Raw genomic sequence first — 27834 nt, forward strand, 5'->3', positions numbered from 1 at the left:
GTGACAGTCTACAATGTGGGGAGTCATGAAAATGGAATAAATACCATTAAATCAGAGGTATGTGTCCATGCTTTTGACTGGTCGTGTACATGAGAGAAATAGATATATATATTTTGATGTCACATGGTAATTTGTATATGTGACTGTTATTCCATCGATTGAATAACAGAGGAAAGCCCTCTTTAAAACAGATTATCACATGGCACATACAAGTCCTGGCTCAACAGCCACGCATTACATCAGTGAAGTGACACTGAACTCTGTTCAAAACCACAGTGGAAGTGAGTCAGGGCCTCTGCCAAGGCTCGCTCTGTGGCGCCCACCACCACCACTGATGATGAAACTGAAAAACACAGCTGCCCCCAAAAGGGGTTAAAAGAATGAGAAGTGCTGTGTGTGTGTGTGTGTGTGTGTGTGTGTGTGTGTGTGTGTGTGTGTGTGTGTGTGTGTAAAAGGAATTCAGTAATAGAAAAAGAATGAGAAATTGCGTTATCTATACATATGCATACAATGCTCAAGATGAAAGTTGTCCGTGACTCACCTTAACACTTGTGTCCCACAGTTTAAGGAAAGTTCCCTTCAATCATGAAATGGGAGCAGAACATGAGCACTACATATCATATACTCCGTAGCCTTAACGCAGCAAATAAGAAACACTTTTTCTCTTCGTTCAGCAGTGTGAATCTGGTGTTTTTTTTTTAAGTAACCCAGACTTTGCTTTTATTTCAGAAGGGTGGGTGGGGTCCGGGGGGGGGGGGGGGGGTAATACTGCATTTATTGGAGCTGCACTACGTCTGTTTTGAATTAGTGTGTTTTGTTTTAACTACAGACTATATGAAATTTGTGCTGGAAATGTTTGTTTTTTTAATGCATATGAAAAATGGGAGACAGCAATGCTTTAGAAAAAACATTTGGTTTAGTTTATTACAAAAAAAGGTAGTGGTGCAAAAAACAAAAACACAACAGAAAGTCATATGAGTGCTACACAAATTATTGTCTTCATTTTTCAACGTATTAGTGAAAGTGTTTTATTTTCAGTGAAGAAATCATTGATTATAGGAGAAAAACAGGAGGTGTTAACTGTTTTCATCACTCAAAAGAATTGAAAATGTTTTTATTAAAGTCATCTGGGATACAGATGAATGCAAGACTTCTCCTTTTTCTGTGCTGATCCACACATTTTGACAGGCATTCACACAAAAAAGCAGAGCTATTCTACAGTCGTGAGCTGACACTGAGACTTAGATTTTACATCCAACTATGCAGAACCTTGTCGGCTTGCGCGTTCTGAAACAAATATGTCAGCGTTTAACTTCAAAGCGCAGTAAAAAAAAAATAAAAATAAAAAAGACATATATATGAAGAAATCCTGGCCTTGTTTTAGTGGAGACATAAAGGAAGATTAATTTACAGCGCAGTGATGCTTTTTAAATAACACATGGATGCCTCTTTAAATAGTTTCCTCTTTAACCCAGACACCAACAAAATCACGGAGAACCCCCCCAAAAAATGACCTGTTGAAAGAGAAAGAAATCAACAAACTGTTCTTTATGTCAATGTATCTTGAGAAACATGCACAGTTACCTTGAAGTGCATCTCATAGTTCAGACCTCAGTGGATTTGCCAACAGCGGTGCTCTGAGCCTGGAAAAGTGAAAAAGAAACCAAAAAAAACTTCATTTGGAGCATTCGCCAAGTCAGCCGAAGTTTACTGGAAGGAAGTGATGAAACATTCTTGCGAATTCGTCTCCTCACTTTTATCAGTAATGCAGACTTTGCATTCCCGAGAGTTGAAAGCACACGGCCGTCATCGTTCACCTCACCTTGTCATGGGAAATCTCTCCAGCCTGACTCTGTGGTTTGGCTGCAACTGATACTGAAGGCTGTGGTTTTTCCGGCAATGTGGCTGCAGAATTTTGTCCGGCTGGAGGGTCTCCAGCTGTGGGAGCCGCCGCCGCCGTCGCCGCCGCCACCTCCTTGATGGTGACTGTGGAGGAGCAGACTGAAGAGGCATCCTCCGCTTCGCCTGGGGCCGCAGAGTGGAAGCTGTGGCCGGAGCTGCTGAAGCCGCTCACGCTCTCTCCAGACGATTCAGAGCTGTCCACTGCAACAACATGGACAGGGTGATGGGTCAATGCCCTGACTGAGGGATGATACAGCTGATTGGCTGAAGGATTCAAGGAAACATGGTTTCACTACTACATCAAACATCGGCATTTTGTCTCCATTTTCCACAATGAGTTTTTAAAAACCTTCAGTCTTGAGATGGACGTCTTTTGTCAGAGTAACTTTATAAACACCAGATGGCCAGGAGTGGACAGCAGTGGTACTGACATTCTGTATTTCTGTATTATGTACACTCATTGCTCGGGTTGTGTGTTGTTTTTTTTTTTTACCAATGATGTCTGACAGCAGGTTTTATGTTTTTATGTCTCTTTGCTACTTGTAGCACTTTGAGATTTCTTAATGTAAAGTGCAATATAAATAAAATTCATTATTATTATTATTATTATTATTATTTATTATTACTTGGGTAAAAAATTACTCTTGTGAAAATGAAAGTACAGATTCAACTACTTTACTTAGGGAAAAGTAAGAAAGTACAGGTTCTGAAATGCATTTAAGTAAAAATTACAAATTGTTTTTGGTTTTGCCATGAATGAAACGTTTGTTGATAATTTTGCAAAATTTAAAAAGTTGTGACTGAACTGTCCAGAGCTCCACTTCGAGCAACGACGACAAATTACAAATACACTTCAAAACACAAAAGCATGTTTTTCTACTGTAAGTAGTAGAACGTACCGACATTTGTGTACAAATGTGGAGAGTAAAGCTAAAAAGCTTTTAGAAAAAGAAATATTCAAGTATACTACTGATACCTGTATAATCTACTTCAGTACAGCAACGTAGTAATTGTACTTTCTTACTTCCCACCTCTGAGAGTGGAACCAGGAGTGTTTGCCAACATGGTGACTGTGAACGCACACTCACGCAAGAGGTTCTGACTCCCGCCCCCGTGGTCCAGGTCGTCCTCCTCCAAGCCTCCGGGTGGCGCCATGTAACCCACGAGGCCTCCGGAGGCGGCCCTCCTCGTTGGCCCGCACATGTATCCCACGGGGGACAGAGACCCTCTCCCAGAGGACGAGGAGGATGAGGACATGCTTCCTGAACCGACAGATTTGGGCCGACTCGGGAGGCCGTCCTGCGACGCTTGTGATCCCTCGGAGGGAAGGAACCTGTTGTCTGCAGAGAAAGGAGAAGAAGAAACAAATGAGCTCTGTAATACCATGATCATAAAAAAAATGCCCTATACCTGTTTTGCTCACACTGTTTTCCAGACACTTAAGTTCAAATGAAAAGACCAGGGTGTAAAACAAAGATCTAAAAAGAAAGCAGTGCTAAGTGAGCCTGGCTGTACCTCGTCCAATCAGAACACAGTTGACAGCTCGGTCGCTGATCGCTGCCTCACTGGGCTGGATGTCCATGAACGGCTTGTTTCCAATTCCCATGAACACTCTCTCCTGCATACGGACCTCTGGAAGACAGAACGTCACGTCCATGGGTGGGATGGGGTGAGTCGGACGTGGACCATCAAAACAGAAGCAATTTCAAACAACTTGAAATGGCAGAGAATCTGAGGTTTGCGGCACTGTCCATTTTCATGCGCCCAGAAAATAATACACTGCAGATGGTTTTTCTTGTATGTCTGTCTGTCTGTTTTTGTTTTCTTTCCGCACCTCTGTTGTGCACTGCCTGCTCCCACAGGATCCGCTCCAGGTCCCTGGTCCAGGCCTCCTTCAGCTCCCGGCTGCCTGCCTGAAGCGTGTACGTGTCCTGGGTTTTCCTCTTTCGGAACCAGATCTCAAAGCACAAGCCGCTGTCGCCGCTGTTTTGGGTCAGGCCAATATCTGAAGTCTAAGAACATAAAGAAGAAAACTTGGTTCTCTTTCAAATTTGACCTTAGTGTTGTTGCGCAGTATGTCCTACAAGCCCCTCTGAACTGGTGGACGGAGGGCGATAAAAGGTCATTGTGTCACGTCAACAATCAAATGCTGCCTCTATCTTGGCCATGGACCTTTGGGAGACCCATGAGTCAGTGCATTGCAACACAGTTGCGCAGTTTAAACTTGTTACAACCAAGATGCAGACAGTGTTTCCTGGCAGCCCCAGTGGCGTGGGCGTGGGCGTGGGCGTGTGTACCTTGAAGGACTGCTTGTAAATGTAGGTGTCATTCCCCACGTCCGTCTTCCTGGTTTTGCTGAAGAGGACGAGCTCTTGAAAGAGGAAAATGTGGCGGAAGCATTTCTTCTTCCTGAACGTCACCATGAACTCGTCCTGCCGTATCAGCTGACCCTGCTCCTTCAGATTGACCTGCGGTGCACCATGGGAGATATCATTTCTATACAGTTCAAGATGTACATATGCCTCATTTATGACCTGGCTAATGTGTATGCATTAAAAAAAAAGATTACTCATGATTGACCCACTATGTATACACTAAATGAGCATGCTTATACTCTATGGTACAAGTTTTGTGTGCCATCTCTCCTTCTGTTCTTTCTTAAACCTGCCTCCAAAACGTATCAATCATCCTTATTACAGTAAAGCACACACTGTGCCTATGCCGAGCTATGTGCGGTATGTGCTGTGTTTGAAATACGATGTTCTCCTTGTCTCCACTCTGCTATATATGCTATACATATGCTGTATGTGTACTCTAGTATGGAGGGTCGGCACGCTTAGAAGTTGCTGCCTCACATCGCAGTCGCGGATGGCGTCCATGGCCAGCAGGTTGTTGCCGTGTCGGAGCTGGAAGTGGACGACTTCCAGAGCTGCTTTCACCTCGGCCGCCTCTCTGGCTTGTCCCGGACCACACTCCCGCATCATGTCCTGGAGCAGCAGGCTGTACTTGCTGATTCTCTGCACAGGCTTGAGCAGGTACGACCACAGGTCCATTTTGTCGTCCAGTTTCAGTTGCTTTTGCTGAAGTGAGGCGGGAGGAGAGCAGACGGATTGGTTTGGTGAACTTGCTGTCGTCAGGATGTCAGGGTGAGTGAAGATAAACCGAAGAAAGATAGAAATACTAGCAGCCACATGAAGACTGGCAGCAACTAGTAGAGGCAGCGCATGCTAGGTTTCTTAGTAAAAATGAAAAAGGGATGCTTTGTCCATACTCACTGTTAAAGGGCACATCGATGACATTTATACCTCAATATTCATACATTTAATGTATAACTGGGTGTAAATTGCTAATGCACATAAAGCTAGCTATGGATTTCACCAATTTCTCAAACTGTAACAACCAGACCAATGGCAAATCTTGATTTCAGACTCTGAGGCTTCTGTTAAGCGTTCTCTAGTTCTGCTTACATGTGCTGAATGGTACTTTCATGGCCTGTTTTTGTTTAGACGTTGCGCAGGATGTTACACCACATTAGCTTTGCGGTGCTGTGGAAGTTGGCATGGTTTTTCAGATCCTTTTCATCTCTCATCTTACATCATCCACGAGTGGACCAACTTTTTGGTTTCTTTGTTGGTCATGACAGTATTTAAAAGCGGTTTGAAACTTTCTTCCTGCTTTCACTATGTGCTGCTATCATTAAAATAGCTCATTGCACTCAAGGTGTGTCAACAGCCAAACTTGTGACACTGAAGTATTTTACCTCAGAGTACAATACCAATGAGACAAAGTTGACAAAACATACCAAGCTAAAGCAAAGAGTACGGTCGACTCAACTTTCTGGCTTGCTATGGTTTGGATGGTCACGCCTGGAGTGTAATGCATTTTCCTTCTGGTACTCTACAGCAACATCAGTATTCCTAACAATTCAAGGAAGTCTTATGAAACCTATAAAAACAGCCATTAGGGATCATGCTGCTGTGGAGTAAACATCCAGATAAGTCTTCTTTTTTTTTTTTTAAATGGTTTGATAAGATCGGGATTTTCCTGCCAACTGCATCTGTTTGTTTCAGCACATTCCAAACTCTTGCTTTCATTTCAACCTGACCATGACGCCTCTAGTGCAGGACAATTTATGGCAAGTTCCAGAAAAAGGAGAAGGTGAGTGATGGAGAGCAAAGGGAGGCTGGCACCAGGTCTCACCTTGAAGAAAGCCTGTCCGTGACTGATGAACAGGCTATCGGATTGCGGTTTGTTCTTGCTGTAAAGGGCGTACAGAGCAAAACTCTCCCTCTGAAACACAAAAGCAGGAGGCAGACCATTATTTCTCACCCTGGTTTAAATGCTTCCAAACTGTGAGCACAACTTGTTGTTCTTTGGAAGTCTAGAAGAAGAACAACAGCATCTGTCCGTGCAGGTCAGCTTGGCTATCAGTGACACTTCTTACAAACACTAGAAGGGAGTTCGCTGTTCCCTTTGGCACCATAACAGCGTTTGATAAAAATGATGTGACCCACGTGTCGCAAGAAGCAGCGTCCCACTCGGAGCGGTTCGTCCTCACAGCTCTCCAGCTCGCTCAGGAAGTGGTGCTGGTGGAAGTCGTGGAGCTTTTCCAGATTCCCAAAGACGATCCCCCTCTGGCCCCTGAGGTCCTGGGGCACGTCTGCCCTCTCCAGTTCGGGGAAGTAGTGCTCTCGAACGTAACCCAGAGCCTTCACGTACTCCCTCTCTGTGGACAGCAGCTCCTCCATGATCCTTGGCAGTTTCCTGTGCAGACAGTGGAAGAAATTAAAAGGTCCCATTGACAAAATTCAAGGTCCCAAAGAAATCACATACAACAATATAATGGACCTCTTGCCTGTCAATGAATTCCAATTACACAAACATGTGCCAAAGCTCTGGAAAATCCATACTGTGTGACATTACAAAAGGCTCATTATAATACATTATATTTTCTTGAAGTCTGAGATAAAAAACAAAACACAAGCATTTGCCTTGTCTCACATCTTCTAATTGTACTCACAAAACATCACATCCATTGCTTTGTGCTGCTGGTGATGTCTCCGGGTGGATGGGTGAACCTGTTGGAAGCTGCTTGGAAGCCACGCACCCGTTATCTCCCTCCTCTTCCCCGGCGCCCTGCGACTTGCAGCCGCGGCTGCTGTCGGCCGGCAGGTTCAACTCTGGCGGCGGCTGACAGTGTTTGTTCCTCACGTTCAGAGGCGTCAGAGGGAAGTTGCCATGCGAGCCCTCGCTGAGGGATCGGCCCAGAGGCTGCCGCGGGAAGTCGGCATTCCCTTCTGCCGAGTCAGCCCGGCTCAGGTCCTTGTCACTGCGGTGCTCTCTCAGTCGGCCTCGGCTCCCTGCAAGGCCGGGCCGGCAACTGCCGTCCTCGAGTGGCGTTTTCTCTGCTCCTTTTGGTGCAGGAGGTGCATCTGGCGTCGACAAATCTTCTGTTTCACCGCCTTTCAGGTCAGGAGTTTCACAGTTTGCCCCGTTTACGGCGCCAGCCTCCTCAGTTTCGGGCTGTTTGACTTGTTCTTTTTCAGAGGTCTGCTGCAGGGTCGGGGGGGACTCGCCATCCCCTCGTTCGCCGCCGCCTCCCTCCACCTCCCCCACCTCCTGATGGCTCGCTGCTGAGCTCCGCCGGCTCTGGATCTTATCCGAGCTCTTTCCCTTTTTCTGCATCTTCTCCAGATGTTGCCTGACGTCTTGGCACTGGAGCCAAGCTGCATTCCACACCCTCATAGCTGCGGAGGACCTTGATCCCAAGGCGCAGGCCTTCACCTTCACTGCCTGGAAGTTGAGGGTGGAGAAGTCGCAGCCTAAACGCTCCTCATATGTCTCTAGAGCGCCGAGGGTGGAAGCGGACAAACAGGCCGGCTCTACCGTCTCTAAGAAATGGCTGCACTCCTTGGCCAGCGCTGACGCCTGTGGAAGAACATAAATACATCAAGTGTCATTGGTTTTTGGCCATGATGAAGGAGCTTCCAAACACAGTGTGCATATTTCACTGGGGCGATTTTGTGTATCACTGGATTATTGTGCAATGGACTGAAGCCCACACCCTCGCGTGCTTGCAACATTGATTTATCGTCGTGCTCTGCATTGTGTGGCAGTATCATGACAACAAGGAGTGGTCAGGTCAGTTTGGTGAAATGCTGCGGAGATCTGTGCACTTTGCAGAAACCACAGCAAAGATTTCAAAAACTATTAGGCCTTAAACTAGTTACTGTTATTGTAACAAGGTTGCCGCTCTACTGTTGCACTAGTAAGCTAATGTAGCATAGCATGTTACTTCACATTTACTGTTACAGTTAGAGAAACTGGGTAAATCCGAATTAGCTACATTAGCAACAGAACAGGACCAGAACAAGGCTTTGTTTTTGGTCCATTTGTGTTATCAGTTGTCACAAATCACACAATCAAATCAGTGGAGATGCTGCGTGGGTGGGGCAACCGTAGGAATGACACACACACACACACACACACACACACACACACACACACACACACACACACACACACACACACCTGCTGGCAGAAGCCGTGCACGTTGGCCAGTGTCTCCAGCTCCTTGTGCCTTTGCTCCGCTCGCAACACAAAGTCGTCCACGTCGGACCTGAAGGTGCAAACCAGGGTCCGAAAAATCTCCAGGGCTGGACCGGAGTCATCGGTCGCGGCAATTTGCCCCGCCTCCGTCACCAGGGTGGAGGCTTGCTGTTGTTTCTCCTGGGAAGAAGTGATAACACATCCACATGGGACTTCTCTGCCTCTGGGTGCCTTATCTACTGTTTACCGTTAGCGGCACAGTCATTTAAATGGTTTCAGCTTCGGGGGAAAAGAGGAAAGAGCGGTTTGGAATCACAAACGGCCTGATAACGTTTTTTTTTTTTTTCCAAACCTCTTTAGTGAAAAAAACAAAACAAAACAAAAATCTAGTACCTTAGCTTGAGCGAGAAACTCCTCAAAGTGCTGTATGGCAGTTTCAGTGCACACCAGGGTGTCGTCGGTGGTGTAAGAGTCCTTCAGTCGCTGCTCGCCCTCGGCACTGAACCACGCCCCGGCCTGTTGGACGACGAGCAGAATCATAAAGCGCTGTGTTTCAAGGTTGGCCGGCTCAGCAGTGCACGGTGGCTCGTTTTGTTCGACGTAAAGTTACATCTCCCTGTCAGGTACATGGCTGGACCCTCGTGTTGATTTCTGCGCCGGCCGCTGTTGGCGGTACCCACCGTGCTGATCTTGGCTTCCATCTCTCGGAGCCTGAGGAGGAACTCCAGGTGCTGCAGGGACTCGTTGGATCTCATCACCAGCGTGTGGAGCTTCTCCTCCACCCGGTTGTACACACCTGTGACCGACTCCACGGCGTCTCTGCAAACGCCACAGAACGAACATGAAACCCACCACAATTTTCTTTTTCAATGTAATGCCAAATGTGTCTCATGAGGTGAAACGTTATTTAGACCTTTTTCTTTTAGAATTATTATTATTATTATTTGGCTTTTATTAAGATAAGCTAAAGAAGAGATTGGGAAATATGTTAAATTGACCTTTTTGGTAAAATGTTGCAGAATTGGAATTTCTCTTTCACTTTTACTTTGAAATTCCTTCCCTGCTCCTGGTTTGCACTTCCTTCTCTGGTCCTTCACGTCCTCTCTTAATCAGCATGATTAGTTTCACCTGCTCTTTCTGCTTCCTTTGTATTCAGGTTGTGTGACACCGTCTGCTTTTTCCCTGCAAGAGCTTCACTATCAATGTAAGTGTTGTGTTGTTGTCCATTTTATGTCTTTTAAGTTGCCCAGTGTGTAAGTCTGTCTGTCTGTCTGTCTGTCTGTCTGTCTGTCTGTCTGTCTGTCTCTCTAAACTTTCTAAGGGTTTAGTTTGTGCTTTGTGGTTTCTGTATTGAATGTTATATTTTGAATGATTATTTTGCGAAATAATTACATTTCACCTTGTCCTATTGATTGCGGTAAACTTAACGATTATGACAAAGATAATATCAAACCTCGTCTTGCATCCTATCAGTCATCCCCATGTACATTAGCCAACAATGCTTATCTCAACCTATTTTGTTATTTATTGGATGAAAAAGGTCATATAGATTTTAAAACACAGCAGCTCTTTGCCACGGTGGTACCTGAAGTCTTCAGACTGAGGAAATCTCAGGTCCTCTCGTCTCATCCTGGCCAGGACGGCCCCTCCCTCCCTCTGCAGACTGACCAGTCGAGTGTCTTCCAGCACCTCCTTCATCGACGCCCTCTGCTCCTCAATGCACTGCTTGACTTCCTGTAATAGCAAAAGAAAAAGTATTTAAAAAAAAAAGAGCCAGCTTTGTGTGGCCCGGTCGTCAGTATGCAGCACGTTCATCCACTTCTCACAGTGGCAGCATGTCTTGTAACCTGGGCCATGTCCAGCTTCTTGCCGTCCTCCACTTTCTCAATGGCCTTCTGCAGCAAGCTGTCAGCCCCTCGCAGGTCACGCATGAAGGAGACGTATCTCTGTTGGGTTGAAAAGGCGTAGGCCGGCTTAGTGGAGGCAGGCTTGCCTCTCAAATGCGTAGAAAAAGAAGTTTGATTTAAGGATGTTGTCTTCAGCTTGTATCCATCCTCTGACAGACTGAAATGCTCTTGGCCTCCACACTGACCACCCGCATGCATGACAAAGTCCAGCTGTTTATGCGCCTGACCATGCCTCCTTATCATTTTGTGTTTACACAACTACAAAAAAATGCTCATAAATTCGCAGCTGTCTTGACTCAGTCATCTGATATATGACGGCTGTATATTGTTGTTTGGAAAGTCCAGCTAATCTCTCAGCCTTGGAAACACAACCTGACTGTCCTCAAAGCCCAGACTGGACGTGGTTACACAGGAGGACGACTGGTGGTTTTGGTGTGCGGGTAAATTTCCCCGCAGCTTGTACGTGGGTTTGTCAGCAGCCCTTCAGGGCCTATTGGGAAATTTCCCGGTAATTAAGTGATGCTATGCCACATCAGCAGTGGAAAACACCCAGATTTTTTTTTCCATACTAAAACTTAATATTACCTGATGGAACTGAAGCCAGTCGCTGTGGCTGTATGCGAAGGTTCCTCCCAGGTTGGCAGTCAGCTGAGAGGCTTCAACTGTCTTGTTGAGCGCTTTCATGGACGTCACAATGTCCATCTGGTGGTCAGAGACAATAAGGGTGAGGCTTGATGATCTCCGTCATGGAGGAAAATAGATGAATTAGATTTAAAAAAAAAAAAAAAAAAAAAAGTCAAAATCTATATATAATTCCAACCTGTAGCCCCGGGTGCTTCTCGGGCCGAGGCGAAGTGTCTTTGTCCACCAGCATCACCACGCTGTGGACGGCATGCAGAGCTTGTTCCTGAGGCAGAACAGCGAGACACACACAGCACATCTGGGTGAGCCGTCTCGTCTTTACCTCAACATCCGCTGGGATCATCCAGGCATGATCTGAGTGTTCACATGGCTTATCATAACATGTTGTCATGAAAAGTAGTAAGGGTGCGTTTGAGCATGACTCCAAAAAGGGAACCAAGCAGGGGAAACATGATGTTTGCACAGAAATTCAAATAACTGTGACCAGCGATCACAGTCGAGTTCTCTGGAAAGAGATGAAGCAGTGTTTTGCATCCTGTTTATGAGTATTCATGAATCATGCACAATGTTAATAGGGATGCAATTACGGAATATTTGTCACACATGCGCACCAATGTGCGTGTTCTAACTAGATCCAAACTTCACTGGTGTATTTGGATGTGACCAGCTGGTTATTCAGCCTTTTATGGGAAGCTCGGTATCGACTAAACATCCATGCACTCGTTGACTCTTAGGCCACACGAATTGGATGTAGCTTCATTTTTTTTTTTTTTAACGTGCTCAAGGGTTTTTATATCAGGAAAATGTACTCAACTTCTTGCCAAACCCTGGAGTTTATCACTTTATAAGACTGCAAGGTCAGACACTCTACTGCAGATTCGGATATCTGGGTTAAGATCATCTGCTGGTCTTGGACTCTGGTGTCAGTGTGTGTGTGTTGTTGACCTTGGCGTGTGTGTTCATGCTTGCTAGATGCTACCTGGGCCATTAGCAAAGCTCTGTAGAGGTGAAATGGAGGAGGTTTCCTCCTCGCACCGATGACCAAAGTCATTCCCAGCTCTCGGATCTCCTTCCTGCCGACATGATGGAGGTCGTTAGGGTCCATCTAAAACAACGCTCCCCTTGTCACCATCAAAATTTCACAGTTTCATTACCCCCTAAAGCTGTGTTTTTCCTTTATGTCCCGTGGATTCCACACTTTGACATCTTCACACAGCCCGTTTTTAATGCCTCCCTCTCAGGTTACCGATCCAGGGGCCTACATCGGACATGGCTGCTAATTCTAGCGAGGCTCCGCATACCAGACAGTTGGCAGCCGGCCCGGGGAGATGCCGTGGCGCTATAGTTCTTTAACTGGGGACACGCAAAGCCAAAACAGTCTGGGGGAGAATGTCTGTCCAATGTCGGAACTTTAATGACCCCAATAAACCGAGCGACAGTGGATTCTGTAGATTCTTCGCGTCCGGCGAAGCCGGTCACACAGGTCAGCTGACTGCGAATTCACATTCAACTCGCTCACTTTGCTTTTGAAATGAATAGTTTAAGCAATGTACTCTTAAAGTTTGAGCTAAATCAGCACCAGTCGTGTATTTCACCCCGGACTAAAAAGAAATGTTCAAATTGTACCATGCCGCCCTCTTGTGGTCAATTATCGTATTGCATGTATTTACAAAGCTGAAGAGATTTTCTCTCTGAGGGAGATTCCCACCCATTCAGTCAAGGGGTCAAACCCAACTAATATGACTCAGACGTATGGAATTCTCCACAAGAAAGATGTTTTGGATTTCTGGTCTTTGGGAAATGCCTTGTGGACACTGTTTGGGATACCTGGGGATGAAGTGTAAATAGAGAAGTAATTCGCAGAGGCTCTGCACCGACACGTGATGGGACGCCCAGCCCGGTCCTTCCCCGTGGACCTCCACAACAGCCCGGCCCGTCCTATCCCTGCTGCCTGGAGGGAGAGAGCAGTGCTGTTCATCTTTCTCTCCAGTCTACCAAGACATTAAATATTTCAAAAGTCTGAGGTCATGACATTGCATTCTGCAGGTCTGGGAAGCTTTGAGCCCAGAGGTTTTACCCACATGGAAGTGAAAACATAGTCAAGTCTTTCAAGTGTTTCTAAAACTTTTGGAGAGGTTTTTTTTTTTTTCTGTTTTTTTAAAGCCTTTCCCTTTTTTCACTGCACCTGGTAAGCAAACGATGCCGAGCTCGAGCAAACCGCTGATCCTTCTGAAGCTGGATTCCTCGGTCTGCAGACGGTGTGGACAGTCAGGACCTGATGAGGGGACATTCACTTGTGCTGCTGGTGGCCTCTCTGACTTTGAGTTGTGTACTTTGAGGATGGGCGAATCTGTGGCAGAGGCAGTTTCACTCCGATTTGACTGGAGCTCTACAAGTTTGGAAGGAAAGAGGGAAAAAAAAAATCAAACTACCAGTACGATAAACTCAGATTTTTCTTAGTCATTTTTATCAGGAGAGGCCTCACTTATCATCGAACACCACTAGCTCTCAACAACGTCACGTTCCGCCAAACAACCTTTGACTAATTGTTCGGTTCTTCTTTGGTAACTCCCACCGACAGTGAAGTGGCCGAACGCCGGCCACAGTCTCTGCAAGCAAACACTGCGGTGGCCCGGCTGCTAAGCCTGGCTTTGATTTCAGACGTCTTAATTGGGCTCTTCGAAGAGCCAACAAAGCCTGGCCTGTGCTCTCCCTCTCTCTCCCTTTGCTGCTTTAATGGTCCGTGACCGGGCGAGTCCCCAGTCAAGATCTCAACGTGAACGCCAGCGGGTGCCGGGAACACGGAGACTGTCTGCGTGCACGTTAACTCTGTCTCTCTAAATTACAGAACTGGCTGCTTTCCTTATTTTTTTTCGGCCCCGGTGGGATCAGGCCCTCCCTTCCAAACGGGGTGCAGCCCGCTGCACTATTTCCGTTCCCTCCCTCGGTTCTCGGCACCGACATTAAGCTCCACGCTCGCTGAAAAACCCCAGACGGCACTGGGAAGATTAGACCCGAGCGTGGGCTTTGACTTTTGAACCCTTTAACTAAAGGAGCTCTTGAAATCGCTGCAGCCGCATTCCTGCAGGCATGAAGGTCACTGTCGAGCTTCACTCGCGTCTGTTCGGTGGGGTGAGGATGTGTGTGTGAGAGTGGGGGGTTCAACGCTCAGCGGGACATTCAGTATTTGACAACATACCACAATAAATGGCTGTTTGTAGTAATAACAATGTGGCGTCTAAGGCCTTGAACCCACATGTAGGTGTTTTTTCTGAAAGAGAAAGAAACAAAATCCTTATACGGTAATGTTTTTTTTTCTTCCACATGCAACCCCCATTAGCACCCCGGCGACGTTCACACGCTCAACCAAGAGGTGGCGATACAACCTCCAAGGTGTAAAGACACGTTGGCCCATTGAAAATTACTCAACAATCACGACCCCCAATTTGCCATTGATTTCTTTTTAGTGGCCCAACACACAGTTTGCTTGTAGATGGAAGGTCGAACTGTGAAGCCAGAGCTTCATTTGCACAAAAGCGTTGCCTTGTAAAAGTGCAGAGGCCTTCATTCTCCACCTGCGCTACTTTTTTCTACCTTTTCTAGGCGACTTTCGTCTGTCCAGCCTTTGCACCACCTGATCCAGCAGCTCTCCTTTCTTGCACTGCATCATGCTGGTGATGGTCTCGGGGCAGATGTCGCTGTGGCTCCGGTTGTTCAGTTTGTACAGCAGCGGGCTGCCTTTGGCCGTCTCGGACACCGTAGACAGAGACCGGACCTTCACCTTGTGCTTGCCCGCCGGCTTGGCAGCCTCCGCCCTCTGAAGCTGTGCCTTGCCGTCCTGGCTGTCCGAGGACGCCTCCGACGATTCAGGAGTGAGCTGCTGAGAAATCAGTTTCATCTGCACCCTTTGACTGTGGCTCAAACCGGGGGTCGATTTCAACACGGCCGGCGGTTCCTTCATCAGGTCCTCCGTCTCGAAGCTGGACGGGTGGACTTTGAAGTGAGACGCCAGGCTTTCCTCGATGGTCTTCCGGCAGTGCTTGTGCTTGCAGTGCCTGTTACAAAGGGGTTTGTTACAGTTGTCGCAGACGTTGTCAGGACTGAAGGATCCGGCGGCTGCGGGTTCCCAGTCCTCGCCCAGCAGGCCGCCGACCTCCTGCAGTGCGGCCAGCAGGTCCACGCTCCCCCTCTCGAAAGCCACCGGGTTCCTCAGCGCTGCCACGTACGACTCCCGGTAGCGACACTTGAGGTCGGGGTCGGCCGGCTCGCACCCCAGCCTGCTCTGGCCGCAGGGCGCGCAGGGCTCCTCGGCGTACTGCAGGAGGCGTCCGCAGGGGGCGCTGTTCCCGGGCGGCACTGGCGGAGGAGGCCTGACGGGTTTGAACAGGACTGGGTTTGCGTGGCCGTCTCTCTGTCCATCTGCGAACTCCTTCCCCTTGGCGACGTCCACCAGGTCGACGTAGTCACCCTCGATCTCCAGGTTGGTCTCTCTGCTGTCCCAGGTGTTGGGTGAAACCCAGCCCACCGGTTTGATCAGAGGTTTGGAGGCCGACCTGAGGGCTCGCCTTTCGCTTTCCGCTTTGCTGTGTTTGGAGGGAGAGTCGGCGGCTCTCAGCGACGCCGACATCCTGTCTTTGGAGGGAAGGAGGACGGCCTCCATCGGGAGGGTGGAGGAGTTGAAGTGGGAGGGAAGCGAGGTCTGCTTGGGCTCAGGAGGAGGTTCCCGGTACGAGGGCGAGGTCTTCGGCTTGTCCAAGAACTCGGGAACGGCGATTTGAGCCCAGGGCAACTTGACCACCCCCTGATCTGTGCAGAGCAGGCAGCGGGCGAGCGGCGTGCCGTGCCGTCCGTCGTTGATGTCCCGCAGCCACTCCTCGGTGAAGAGGCAGGGGTAGGAGGTCTCGGGCAGCGGGGTCTCCTCCACCTCCCTGCAGCCCTCCTCCAGGAGACTCTTCAGGACGATGCGAGCCGCTTGGCTCCCGAAGGGCTCCACCTGCAGGTAGAAGTCTCCGGGGCGCAGCAGCAGGGGGTTGACCGGGGCCAGCTGCACGACGGTTTTGTCGTGGAGACACAGAGGCCAGCCCTCGCAGCGGAACACCACGTCAGAGTAGTCAGCCTGGCCAGAGGAGGGAAGGAGGAGGGAGAGCACGATAGTTAGCATGATTAGCAACAAAGCACCTTTAGAAGTATCCCGTTATCCGTTGCTTGCAAATATCAGAAAGTTTGTTTCCAATGAAATCACATGGCATTTCCAGGGTGATGTTACAAGATAGAAACTTTTAACGCCCACATCAGGAAAAAAATTATTCTGTCAATAAATTAAACTTAATTTGTCAACTTGTGTCTCCTGAACTTAATGAGTTGTGAAAGCCCACAGTAAATATAACAGGATCTTTTCTTCATTTCATTATAAAATAATAATTAGCATGGTGTTTAACAAAGATTACACAATTGTAATCATGGGCTCATGAAACTGATTTTAGATCTAAAGGTCTCATTTAAAGCAAAAGTCATGTTGCCAATGCTTTCAAATGGGGGGGAAAATGTGTCTGCGTTCTGCCACCAAACTCCCCAGTCCATCCTTTACTTCTTGGTTTTCCACTAATATTCAGAAAGTATTGTTGCTGAAATCAGCGCTTTATGATGTCATAAAGGGCTCAAAAAGTTCACAGATACTGGTTAAATTCCCTTCTAAACAGGAAACTTCCAAACGGGAAGCTAAAAATCAAGCCTTTTAGAAAACCAGGCTGCAAACAGACGGTTAAATGTGCTGCTTTCTGGAGATCAGTGGATTTTTGTGAATGATCAGTTCGGCAAAGCTGCAAAAAACAAAACAAAGGTCACGAAACTCACACATGCCGCCTGTTGGACGCTCTCCAGCAGGTGTTTGGCCGGAATAAGGAAGTCGAGAAGGCACTGCAGCGCATCGCCGTGGTAACGTTCCTCGATGGAGCGGAACAGCTGGCTGAGGACGATGGGCGCCGTGGCCTCAAAGGGTGGGAAGAGGGCCGAGAGGGCGCTCTGGATGGACGCGTCCAGAGATTCCGGGTTCTGCAGCACGAGGAGACATAACGGGCGTCACTTGTGTTCACCTTGTGGCAGCAGAGACTAGCGGAACACAGACGACAGTGTTCAGGAATTCTCTCTGTTTTTCTCTGAAACTGTGTCCAAAGAGCTCAAACCGCAGAAATTGCAAGTTGAGAGTTGAGATTTTACTAGGCGCACACAGGCACGGGGTGAGCAGAGCAGAACAAAGAGGGCTGTGGTGTGATCCAAAACATTCTTTTGAAATGAGAATTACACTTGAAAGCCGCACAAGGGACAAAATAAATACGGCTGAATAAATCTTCCACTTTCCCCTCATAATAATCACCATTGCAACAATGTCCTTGAACTGCGTCTATTCAATCACGGTGGAAAATGTGGAAAAAAGTGTTTGTTTCATGGCCAGTAATGCGACCTGGCTAATTCCTGTCCATTTTTCATTTGCAATTGCTTTTTATTAATGGGGTGATTGAAAAAAAAAAGGGGAGGAGGGGCGGGGGGGAGAGACATTAAAGAAAGATCCTGATGGATTCATGTGTTTTAGGAATCCTTGGTGGGTCAATCAGAGTTCACCCTGCTGGCCTCTCGCCCAGCACTCTGGAGCCCCGCAGTCAGTGAACGCAGCGGAGGTGAATCATGGACGCATGTCTGTGCAAGAACATCTGCAGTGAGAGGAGTTCCGCTTCCGACTCACTTCCCAACATCATTGCAGCCGCGTCAACTTGACCCAGTTGAGGTGAGTGCACACGTTAGATAATATCCAGACACAGTATTGTCATATATGAATATTTACCTTGGAATAACGGAATAAACGACGGTTGTAAGCTACTACTGTAAATTACTTGCCACAACTCTGACTTGAATTATGGTACCACAGCTTTATTTGTGATCTCTAAAGGGAAAAAAATGTGCAGGCTGCCATAAATATTCACCCAACACTCCATCCACCTCTTACAGCAATGCCCATAGATTTCCTAGTTTAAAGTAACCTTGAGCTTGGATTTTAAAGGTCGACTTCCTGCGCAGAGACGCTTTGGATTTATTTATTTTGTCTCTTTGATGCTGTATTAAAATACCCCCCTTTTTTTTTTAAGGAACACAAGCTTTTAATTTAAATTCATGGATTTGTAATGTCAGACCCTAAAGAAATGCTGGCCAAAGGCCCACGGTTCCGACTCGGACCGTTGTGAGCTAGTATCACACACTCTCTCAGTTCACGGCATCCTGCTGTGTGAATGGCCTGTCTCCACAAAGGAAAGTGTTTCTAGCCCCTTCCTCATTTTGCCCTGGTCGGCCTGACTGGGACCAGTTCCCGGTCCAGAGTAAACACACGTGTGGAGACTTCAAAGGCCGCCCGCTGGCTAGCGCCGGGACCGCACCGACTGTTTGGCATGTGAAGAACTTGGACTGCCATAAAACATTTGGGATGAGGTCAAAGGGATCTTTTTTTTTTTAAAAATGAACATTAATGCTTCAATATACATCGTAGAAATCTGTCTTCTCTTCTCATTCACAACATGCCAGAAGTGGACTCAAGTCCATTTCTCTTCAGGGTAACAAGGTCCTTTCTCTCCCAAATGAATCTCTTAAATGTCGGCAGAAACGAACGAATCAACGCTCGTTTTTGCGTGCCATTTTGGACAGAAAGCAACATCAATATTTAGCGGTTAATGCTGAGTCTTTGTATCTCCTGTAGACACAGCGGAGAAGAATGCCTCCCATTTCTTCCGACTGTGCACATCTGTCACAATAGATTAGAAAATGGGGAGCAGATTACCTTCGAGACTCCTCCAGCACGCTAATGCAACACAGCTGTTTCAGACTGACTGCCGCCATTCACGTTGAGGCTGCTCTGTATTTCTCAGAGATATGAAGCACCAGGTCACACACACACACGATACATCACAGCCGGACCAGCTGGGCCGAGCGTTGTTGCCACTGAGTGGACGTCGAGAGGTTTGCGCCACATTGGACAGGCGCGACTGGTCTGAGCAAAACTTCCCATTTTGACTGGAATCCAGAGGAAGAAGAGCAAAACTGAAGCTGCGTCCCAGAGCCACATGGACTCCGGCCAGAATACAAACACGGCTCTTGCAAGCAAGTTTCCCTGCCTTCATTTATCTTTATCCACACAAAAAATGTTTAACAAAAGACCCTTACCCACATGACACAACTAAAAATGCTGCCATAATAATGCCAGACCACTAGATGGGGATACATTAAATGCCAGGTACTAGGATAACAAGGGTTTTTTTAAAGAAGTTTGAATAGGTTATTTCACCCCCATTGTGTTGCATTGAGAGAGAAACTAATGAACTCTTCTGGCACACAAAAAAATCAAGTGCTTCCTTCATTACGCAGACAACAAAGATGAGTTGCTGTGAGGCTTTGTTTTAAAATAAAAGGAACAGTTAACACGAGTCAGATTTTAGCTGTGATGTCGCCACCTGTAACTAAATCTTTGTCGTACACGGCCAAAACACTTATTTGTGTGTGCAAAAAAAAAAGGGAAACAAACATGCGTAGACGCGTTCCTCAGGACCGGGATTCTACTCTGCAGCAGCCGTTAAAAAGCGTTGAACTTTCACGGCCTTTTAACCGCGATCCTAGACGTCAGTGTGTTTGCTGTTTGGTCTGCTCCGCCGCCACTCACTCTGTTATTTTTAACAGTTCCTCTCCTTACATAAACTCCCACTTAAAAGCAGTTTGCTCCGTCCCATGTGACCACGACGCACAATCACTTTTCCTGCCTCGTTCCAATGTCACAAGCCTCTTCCTGTTTATCAGTGAGCAGCATCCTGACTCTCGTTTCCCCATGTTGACCAACACCGTCAGGGGAGTCGGGGAGGGTTTTCTTTTTTTTTTTTAAATCCACAACTTCTAGCAAAGAAGCTTTTAAATCCCGAAAACTTTTAACTCGGCCTGCAGAGAACTTTGTGGCTTGATCGATGTCCAGCCGGCAGCCTGCATTCCAGCACCGCCTCCTCCGCGGCCAACACAAGGAGATTCCCTCAGCGACATTCCCCCCTTCGGCCCACTCGCCTCGTCCAGCGCTGCCTGTGATTTAAATGAGTTGCGGCTCTGCGGCACTCTGCTAGAGGACTGCAGGCATTCAAGAGGCCTTGCGCTTCCCTTTTGTCTTGTCCACCACTCGGGGCCCCGCTGGGAGATTCTTAAGCAGATAATTACAGGTTTTTGCAAATTGCCTCTGGGCTCGAGCAAGACAAGAGGCAGATTTAAGTCCCAGTGCAAACAGGCTGTCAAGGTGTGTTGTGCGATGCACAGTGTGTATCTTTGTCGTTCCACACAATAGGGCTCAGCAGATTAGAGCCGGCCGGTCAGTTGCGCTGTTGCGGCAGATTAGCCTATACTTTTAGCACGGCTCCAGGTCGAATGCGCTAAAAGAACTTGTCAGCGTAGTTTTCCCCAATGTTCCCAGAGTCTGGAAAGGTTGTCGCCGCTGCCACGGGGCTTAAAGATCCCTAAATCATCAACAGAAGTGACAGCTGAGTCATTCACCAGAGCTCGACGTGTGCGGACGCGCAGACGTGAGTGAGAACCTTGTGGATGACGCACCGCCAAACTCAGCCACAACAACCCCCGCAGCGCTGACCCCCGCAGGCCTCGTGGGAAAGGACGCCGGCACACATTGCACCCTGAAACACTGATGGGGAAAAGTGTGAGTTTCAAGCGAATCAGGGCAGCGTCTCATTTTTATTTCATTTTTCCTTTCAGAACCTGCCGAATAAACTCGCTTGTTGGTGTTATTTTTCATCCCAGATGTCAGTGAGGTCTTCCAGGAATCAACATGTTTAACCCTCTGTTTGCAACCTGGCTTTGGCTTCCTGCTTTGATTGAGCGGCCTGGGTGAAAAACAAGGCAGCTGGGAGCGTTGTCATCGATCAAGGAAGATGCGTCAGCTCTCTTTGTGACATCCCAACCTCTCCCTGTTTTTTTTGCGCAGATGATTCTGATAAACGGAGCCGAGTGAAGTGGAGGCTGAAGAGGCTTAAGTAGATTACTGTTTGCAAACACCGGCGAGGACGGCGACACGGACCAACATGGGCCCTTTAAGTCTCGGGGGGCCGACTCGCTCCTAATCCAGAACACACTGAGCCAAACATGACTACACAGGCCGTGATCAGAAACATGTGGGCAGCGTGGCTCACGTTCTCAACCTTTCACCGCCGCTTCCTCCCTGAGCGCTTGTGTCCCCTGCTCGGCGGCGAGACAGTGGCGTCTTTGTGTGCCATCGGCACAGCAGAGCGGCGCTTCATTCAGCCGGCCGTCTTAAAGCCTCTTAACAAATAGGGGGGGGGGGCAAAAAAAGAGAGGACTGGATGGACTCGTGCGAGACGAAACTCCTGCATCACTCATCAGAGTCAACGCTGGCAGGTTGGAACGTGTGAGTAACGGACCTCAAATCTGCCTGGATTCAAATTGTTTATTCATTCATATTTTTTTTTGGTGCAAGAGGTTTACGCTGCAAAGACCATAATAATATGTTGAAATGTTCCTTTTGTTCTCATGCAGCATGAGAGTCAAAAACTGGCAAGATTCAAATCTGGCATGTTTGCGCCGCGCTCTCCGGGGTCCCGTTACATCCGTCCATCCTCAATCTGTAAAGGAAGAACAATAGCCGTTCGGACCTTTGATAGTCCGACTCTTTCGTCTCTTTGAAACAATGAAATTTGTCGTTTGTCTCCCTTCACCACTTTGCGGAGTGACCAGCTCGAGCACGTCTGCAACACCAGTCAAAAAAAAGAAAAAAAAGAAAAAAAATCAAAAACCACAGAATTGCAGATGCTCAAAGCGTTTCTGTGGGTGCAACATGTGAAAGCGGTGACGGGCGACAATGCTTTCATTCATCCCGTCAACACAGGAAGGACACGACTTGACGAGCTCCTCCAGTGACGGAGCAGGTCGCCCTGTTTCCTGCCTGGTGTCACAGAGTGAGCGGCGTCAGTGGAAGCGGTGCAGATGTGAAGCGTCAAGGAGATGGGAGAGAATCTTTAGAACGGGAAAAAATAATAATAAACCAGAAATAGGAATGTAAGTAAATGTGAGTGGTGAGGCCCAGACATGTGAAAGTCCCAGGTTATATCATACTTTTCCAACAAAGTCTCTTTGTCCTGTCAGCAAACTTTTCATAAAAAAAGAAAAATCCGTCTTTCACTTCTTTGGGCAGCTTCGTATTCCAGCAAGTTTGTGCTGAAACAGGCCATTGTGATATTCAACACTTTGTGATGTCACCAAGGGCCTATACCTGTCCCAGGTTAGCGACAGAAACACCCCTTGCCAAGGTGTTGGCTCCACCCTCTTTGACGAGATGCCTCGTTTTCATCCACTTCCAAACATGTGGCAGGTTCGACAGAGCAAAGTTTTAGCGGGAAGCTAAAACCGAGTTTTCTTTTAGGAGGAGACTGCAAACAGAGAGCTAAACATGCTGTTTGCTGCACATAGATGGAACATGTTTATTTGGTATCATTTACAATACAGGGTTGCTCCAATGATTTTCAATAAATTCATAATGGTAATAATAGGCGACCGCTTCTCCCGCAGTGGAGCACACAGGTGGTGGAGCCAATCACTGCTGTATTTGGACGAGTCGCCAGTTTATCGCACGGTCACAGGGAAAGACTAACAGCCATTTGTGCTTGCACTTGCGCTTGCACCCAGTTTGGCTCACACGCATGTTTTTGGACAGTGGGAGGAAGCCGGAGAACCCGGAGAACCCGGAGAACCCGGAGAGAAGCACTCATGTCAGGACTCTGATATGAAAAACATGCAAACTTCACGCAGAAATTCCTGGGGGTCGAACCCGTGACCTTGTTACTTTGTGTCTGTCATCTCACACGCTCTACTCCAAAAAAAGGCAAAGTAATATTCCAGATTATTTTTTGAGAAAACAACTTTGCCGCATTGATGTACACATCGATACTTGCTTTAAATCATCTGGAGCTCTTCGATCGCGCCACAGACTCAGAAACTACGAGTTGATCCTGATTACACATTACAACTGTAGTGCCTGAGTGGCTCCTCTGTGCCACTCTGCCTGCCACCTCCTCCTCCTCCTCCTCCTCCTCCTGCCCTGCCTCCTCCGCCTCCTCCTCCTCCTCCTCCTCCTCCTCCTCCTGCCCTGCCTCCTCCGCCTCCTCCTCCTCCTCCTCCTGCCCTGCCTCCTCCGCCTCCTCCTCCTCCTCCTCCTCCTCCTCCTCCTCCTGCCCTGCCTCCTCCTCCTCCTCCTCCTGCCCTGCCTCCTCCGCCTCCTCCTCCTCCTCCTCCTGCCCTGCCTCCTCCTCCTCCTCCTCCTCCTCCTCCTCCTCCTGCCCTGCCTCCTCCGCCTCCTCCTCCTCCTCCTCCTGCCCTGCCTCCTCCTCCTCCTCCTCCTCCTCCGCCTCCTCCTCCTCCTCCTCCTCCTCCTGCCCTGCCTCCTCCTCCTCCTGCCCTGCCTCCTCCTCCTCCTCCTCCTCCTCCTCCTGCCCTGCCTCCTCCGCCTCCTCCTCCTCCTCCTCCTCCTGCCCTGCCTCCTCCGCCTCCTCCTCCTCCTCCTCCTGCCCTGCCTCCTCCTCCTCCTCCTCCTCCTCCTCCTCTTCCTCCTCCTCTTCCTCTTCCTCGGCCGATCCTCGTGTGATTGGAGCCGTCCAGCTGCTTTCAATTCAAACAAGCAGCAGAGGACCTTCTTTTTCCCAGGCACCGTGGATGTGTCATTACCACTGAGTCAGCTATTATTTTAATAATAAGTTTTATGCACACACACACACACACACACATTCGCACTAAGCGGGTTTCCAGAGACAATGCCTGCTGAAAAGTGACTCACACACGCCCCCCCCCCCCCCCCCCTCAAACCCCACCACCACCGCCCCCCCGCCCCCCTCCAATAATGGCTCCGTCTTGCAAAAACACGGACCCTGTCGAGTCTGACCCACTTTTGGCACGGAGAGATAATAAACAGTTGGAAATATGGCTCCCCGCTCCGTGACAACTCTCGGACAATGTCTGCAATCTCGCTAATGATCTGCTGCATAGCTGCTTCCTGTCTGTGCCTATAATAATTCTAGCAGGGGGACGGCCCCCCGGCATTAGCATTTGTCTGGAAGCACAGGTGTTAGCATGTAAGATTGTTACTTCTGCAAGCCGGCAGTTGAGCGTGTGTGCGCAAGGACGGTTCAGATGGGCAAAATGTGCTCGTGCAACACTGCACTTCCTGTTTTCCACTGATGAGAGGCTTCAAGCATGTACGGATATTAAAGCTGTTGTTGAAAAGCTTTGTTGCGATCACTTTTTTTTTTTAATGTTGTTTTTGCTACTTTGTCAAAGGGAAATCCCGCGCACGTGACCAACTTGCAAACTTTTTAATGCGACGTTTCAGTCACAGACATTTCTCAAGCAAAAAAATAAGAAAGGTCTATTAAAAAGTTGGTCACGTGCGCGGGATTTCTTTTTGGTCAGTTCGGACTTTGTTGTCACCCTCCGACGCACCGGCCGTGTCAGTTGATGTGCGATGTGATTTTTGCCTCTTTGTGCTACTTTGTGCATAATTCAAATGTCCAAAGTTTTGCTGAGTTTTTAGAAAATTCTTTGTCAGTGATGTGAGCGAGTGGCAGTGAACTCCCAAGAGCTGAAAAAAAAAACAAATCGATCCTTTACTTCCTCTGACTGCCACACACTTCAGCGAGTGTGTGCTAAAACATATAGGGCTGGACATGGGCCCTTCGTGATGTCACATAGAGCGGTGGGTTGGTGCTCCCACACTCCCAACCAGGCCTTCGCTTTGTATCCGTCCCTTTCCAAACATGTAGGAGGGCCAACAAAGCAGGAAACTAAATATGAAACTGACTTTGAACACGGGGCTAAATCTGTTGTTTTCTTGAGATCTATAAAGTTTTTTGTTTTTTTTTAATGTTTTTCTAAAAGAAGGATCTGAAATGGGTGTAAGATGGAGCCAGAAGCAGCTGCGACTGACTATAAACTGCATGACATTTAATGACGGTGGATGTTTCAAGTCCCCGCATGAGTTTTGCCTCAGATTGACTGACTGTTGTGTTTCTCTCTGGCTACGAACTCTTCTGCCGTCTGTTTACTAACTACTAACCGGCCTCATCACCAGATGTTGCCAGCCGGGGGTTGTTTGGCAAAGTAAAGTTCTGGCAATTGCGCAGATGCATCATTGGCGGCTTTCTTGACGCCGTGTCGGGTTTTGTAGTAAACTGACTGGCGAGGAACACATGTTGAAGCGTTTAAGAGCCCGACGAGTCCCAGCGACTCGGCATTGGAACGAAAAGAGTCTCACATTTATCATTCAGACACCAAGAGGAAGCCAAGAACTGCTACAGTTGCAGGGGGCTCTTTTTTCTTGTTCCTGTTTTTAACAAACGGCCACAAACTGATGATGAACTTTAGGAAAAAAAAAAAAAAAAAACATAAGGTGACGATTCATCAGTGTCTCGCGGCTTTGCTGGTGGGAAAATTGATAACTGTCTTTGAAAAAACCCAAAAAAAAACAACCTGCGACACGAAACAATCAAAGCATCTTTGTTTCCGCGGCGTTTCAGATGAGTCACTGCAAAACCTGCTGAGCTCAAACAGGCTCCGACTCGAATAGAGCTCATCAAACCCCGTGAAGGCGAGGGGTGGGGGGGGGGGAGGGGGGGTTCCTCACGTGGGCCTTTGATGATGATTTCCATAAACTTTGAATGTGATTTGAAAAAAAAAAAAAAAAACTGCGGCGGACATGGCAAACACACACACACACACACACACACACACACACACACACACACACACACACACAGCCTGCACTGCATCGGATTGTCCTCTAGACCAGGCATGGGCAAACTATGGCCCAGGGGCCCTATGTGGCCCGTTAAGCTTTTTAATCCGGCCCACTGAACTTCAAGAAATATATTTATAGTAAGTCAGTCCTAAAATAGCTGTGTTTCCTTCAGTGTTTTAATAGTGACTTCAATAAAGAGCTCCCTGGGGCTTTAAAGACACTCATTATGTTGTAATGTTTTTGTTCATTTTCAAATGACATTAAACCACACATTTTCTACATAGCTCATGATATCCTTTTGTCCTCCTATGAGGTAGGCCACCAAAACACTCCATCCATCTGCTGCTGCTCCGGCCCCTCTGTCAAATATGACAAGCCACTGTGGCCCCACCAGTCAAGAAGTTTGCCCACCGCTGCTCTCTGGACTGTGCACGCACTGGGAAAGTGGCGCACGTTTGCTGGTCGCAAAGCACTTTGCCCTGACCGGTGAATGAATGACTCCTGCTTGTCCTCACTGCTGGTGTAACGAACATGCAAATACGATTCGTGCCAACACGCGCACACACACACACACACACACACACACACACACACACGCACATGCAAGTTTAAACAAGATAGGAGCAGCAGTTGTGCAGTGGTGATTGCAGTCATGTTACCAATGCAGCCCTCTCAGGTGGGCGGCTTGGTCACCAAACACAGCGTCGGCTTTGCAGCAATGAAAACAAACAGTTGCGGCTGTAAAAATCTGGCCAAACAAGGCGCCCCGCGGCGGGATGCCAGGTCTGGTCGCGGATGGAGCTTCATCGATTGCTCGGCCCAGAAACATCGAGTAAATTTCGCATCTCCGTTTATTTGTCAACACGCTTTAAAGGTTCAAAGAAGCCACATGAAGGTCGCGCCCCCCGCCCACCCCCACCCCCCCAACCCCCCCAACCCCTTCCTGTGGCGGCGGTTCGCTCACCGCCATTAATTAGTTCCTGCGAATGAGCAGAAATGACCACCGCCGACCACAGAAGATCAGCCGCTCGCAGCTGCCAAGACACTGGACCGGAGACTCCTGTAATGTAATTTATGCCTATGAGAGAAACACTCTGAAGTCCCCGAGGTGTGTTTTCCATCTGTATCACCATCAAAGGATTGCTTCTTCCTGCTTCCATTCCATTACCTTTTTTTTTTTTTTTTTTTACCTAAACGGCAAAACAAAAGGCAGCGTGGCCTCATTCTGCGCAGACGCTCCCAGCTGCCCAAGATGCTGCGGAGCTGTTGATGTGAAACATTCCCACCGACTCCGCTGAGCACTACAACGAGCCGAAAGGAATCCAGCAACTTCAAGCGCCCTGGCGCCTTTGTGGGGACACAAAGACGAGCTTTGGCCAACAAGCGAGCGAAAAACAATAACCCGTGAGTGAGTTTTTACAACACAAACAACCCGTAAAGCTGCAGCTGATGGAGCTGCAGCAGCGGGAACGACAGACCTCCGAGTTAGTGGGTCAGTGGAGCACTTTTTCACCCAGGCAGGAAGGAGAGCGAGGAGGGGAGAGAGAAAACACACACACACAAACACACACACACACATAGACACACTGAAATGACTTTACCATGGTTGCAGGAGTTTTATCCCTAATCAGAAAAAAGTTCCTTTCATTTTGTGGAGATCCTCCCGGGACGGCTTCTCTGCACTCGGGGCAAAGAGGCGTGCCATGTTTTCAGCGCACGGACGGCAGACGGCGGCTGAAGTGGGTCCAGGTGTGGGGCGGCTGCCGAGGTCATTGTCCAGTGGCGGCGCACTTTAATACTCCGTCCTCGCTTCTTCTCAGCCAGGCGGACAGAGAAAGTTGAGCAGCTGCTGGAGTCTCTTCTCAGGCTGCCTGTTGATCCCGCTGCTACTCCCTCACTTCTCCTTTAAGTCCCAGCCTACTCCAAGTGTTTGGGTTGAGCGAGAGGAGAGAGAGAGAGAGAGAGAGAGGGAGAGAGAGAGGGAGAGAGAGAGGGGTTGGGTGGTGGGAG

General features: G+C 48.2%; 1 protein-coding gene across 4 annotated transcripts; it reads right to left on the reverse strand.

The window, feature by feature from the left end:
• Positions 1-897: 897 nt before the first annotated feature.
• Positions 898-27744, reverse strand: quob (quattro b). 4 transcript variants are annotated; one of them, XM_076014233.1, is made up of 24 exons: positions 27426-27744; positions 16854-17051; positions 14595-16116; positions 13186-13389; positions 12828-12951; positions 11980-12073; positions 11179-11265; positions 10944-11060; positions 10299-10397; positions 10037-10185; positions 9132-9270; positions 8845-8967; positions 8434-8631; positions 6923-7830; positions 6417-6666; positions 6103-6192; positions 4758-4982; positions 4200-4370; positions 3737-3914; positions 3418-3534; positions 2991-3242; positions 1823-2103; positions 1585-1643; positions 898-1514 (listed from the first exon to the last, which is right to left on the reverse strand). In XM_076014233.1, exons 1-23 carry the CDS (start codon positions 27426-27428, stop codon positions 1605-1607), a joined length of 5568 nt encoding a protein of 1855 aa, XP_075870348.1. In that variant the 5' UTR covers positions 27429-27744; the 3' UTR covers positions 898-1514; positions 1585-1604. The 4 variants fall into 4 exon arrangements, with proteins under 4 accessions (XP_075870348.1, XP_075870347.1, XP_075870346.1 ...); XM_076014232.1 differs by having other exon boundaries at positions 2985-3242; XM_076014231.1 differs by having other exon boundaries at positions 10278-10397.
• Between the last annotated feature and the right edge of the window lie 90 nt (positions 27745-27834).

The sequence above is a fragment of the Nelusetta ayraudi genome, unplaced genomic scaffold (assembly GCF_046127955.1).
Source record: "Nelusetta ayraudi isolate G7.1 ecotype Tasmania unplaced genomic scaffold, CSIRO-AGI_Nayr_v1 ptg000168l, whole genome shotgun sequence".
In the NCBI taxonomy this organism is placed as follows: domain Eukaryota; kingdom Metazoa; phylum Chordata; class Actinopteri; order Tetraodontiformes; family Monacanthidae; genus Nelusetta; species Nelusetta ayraudi.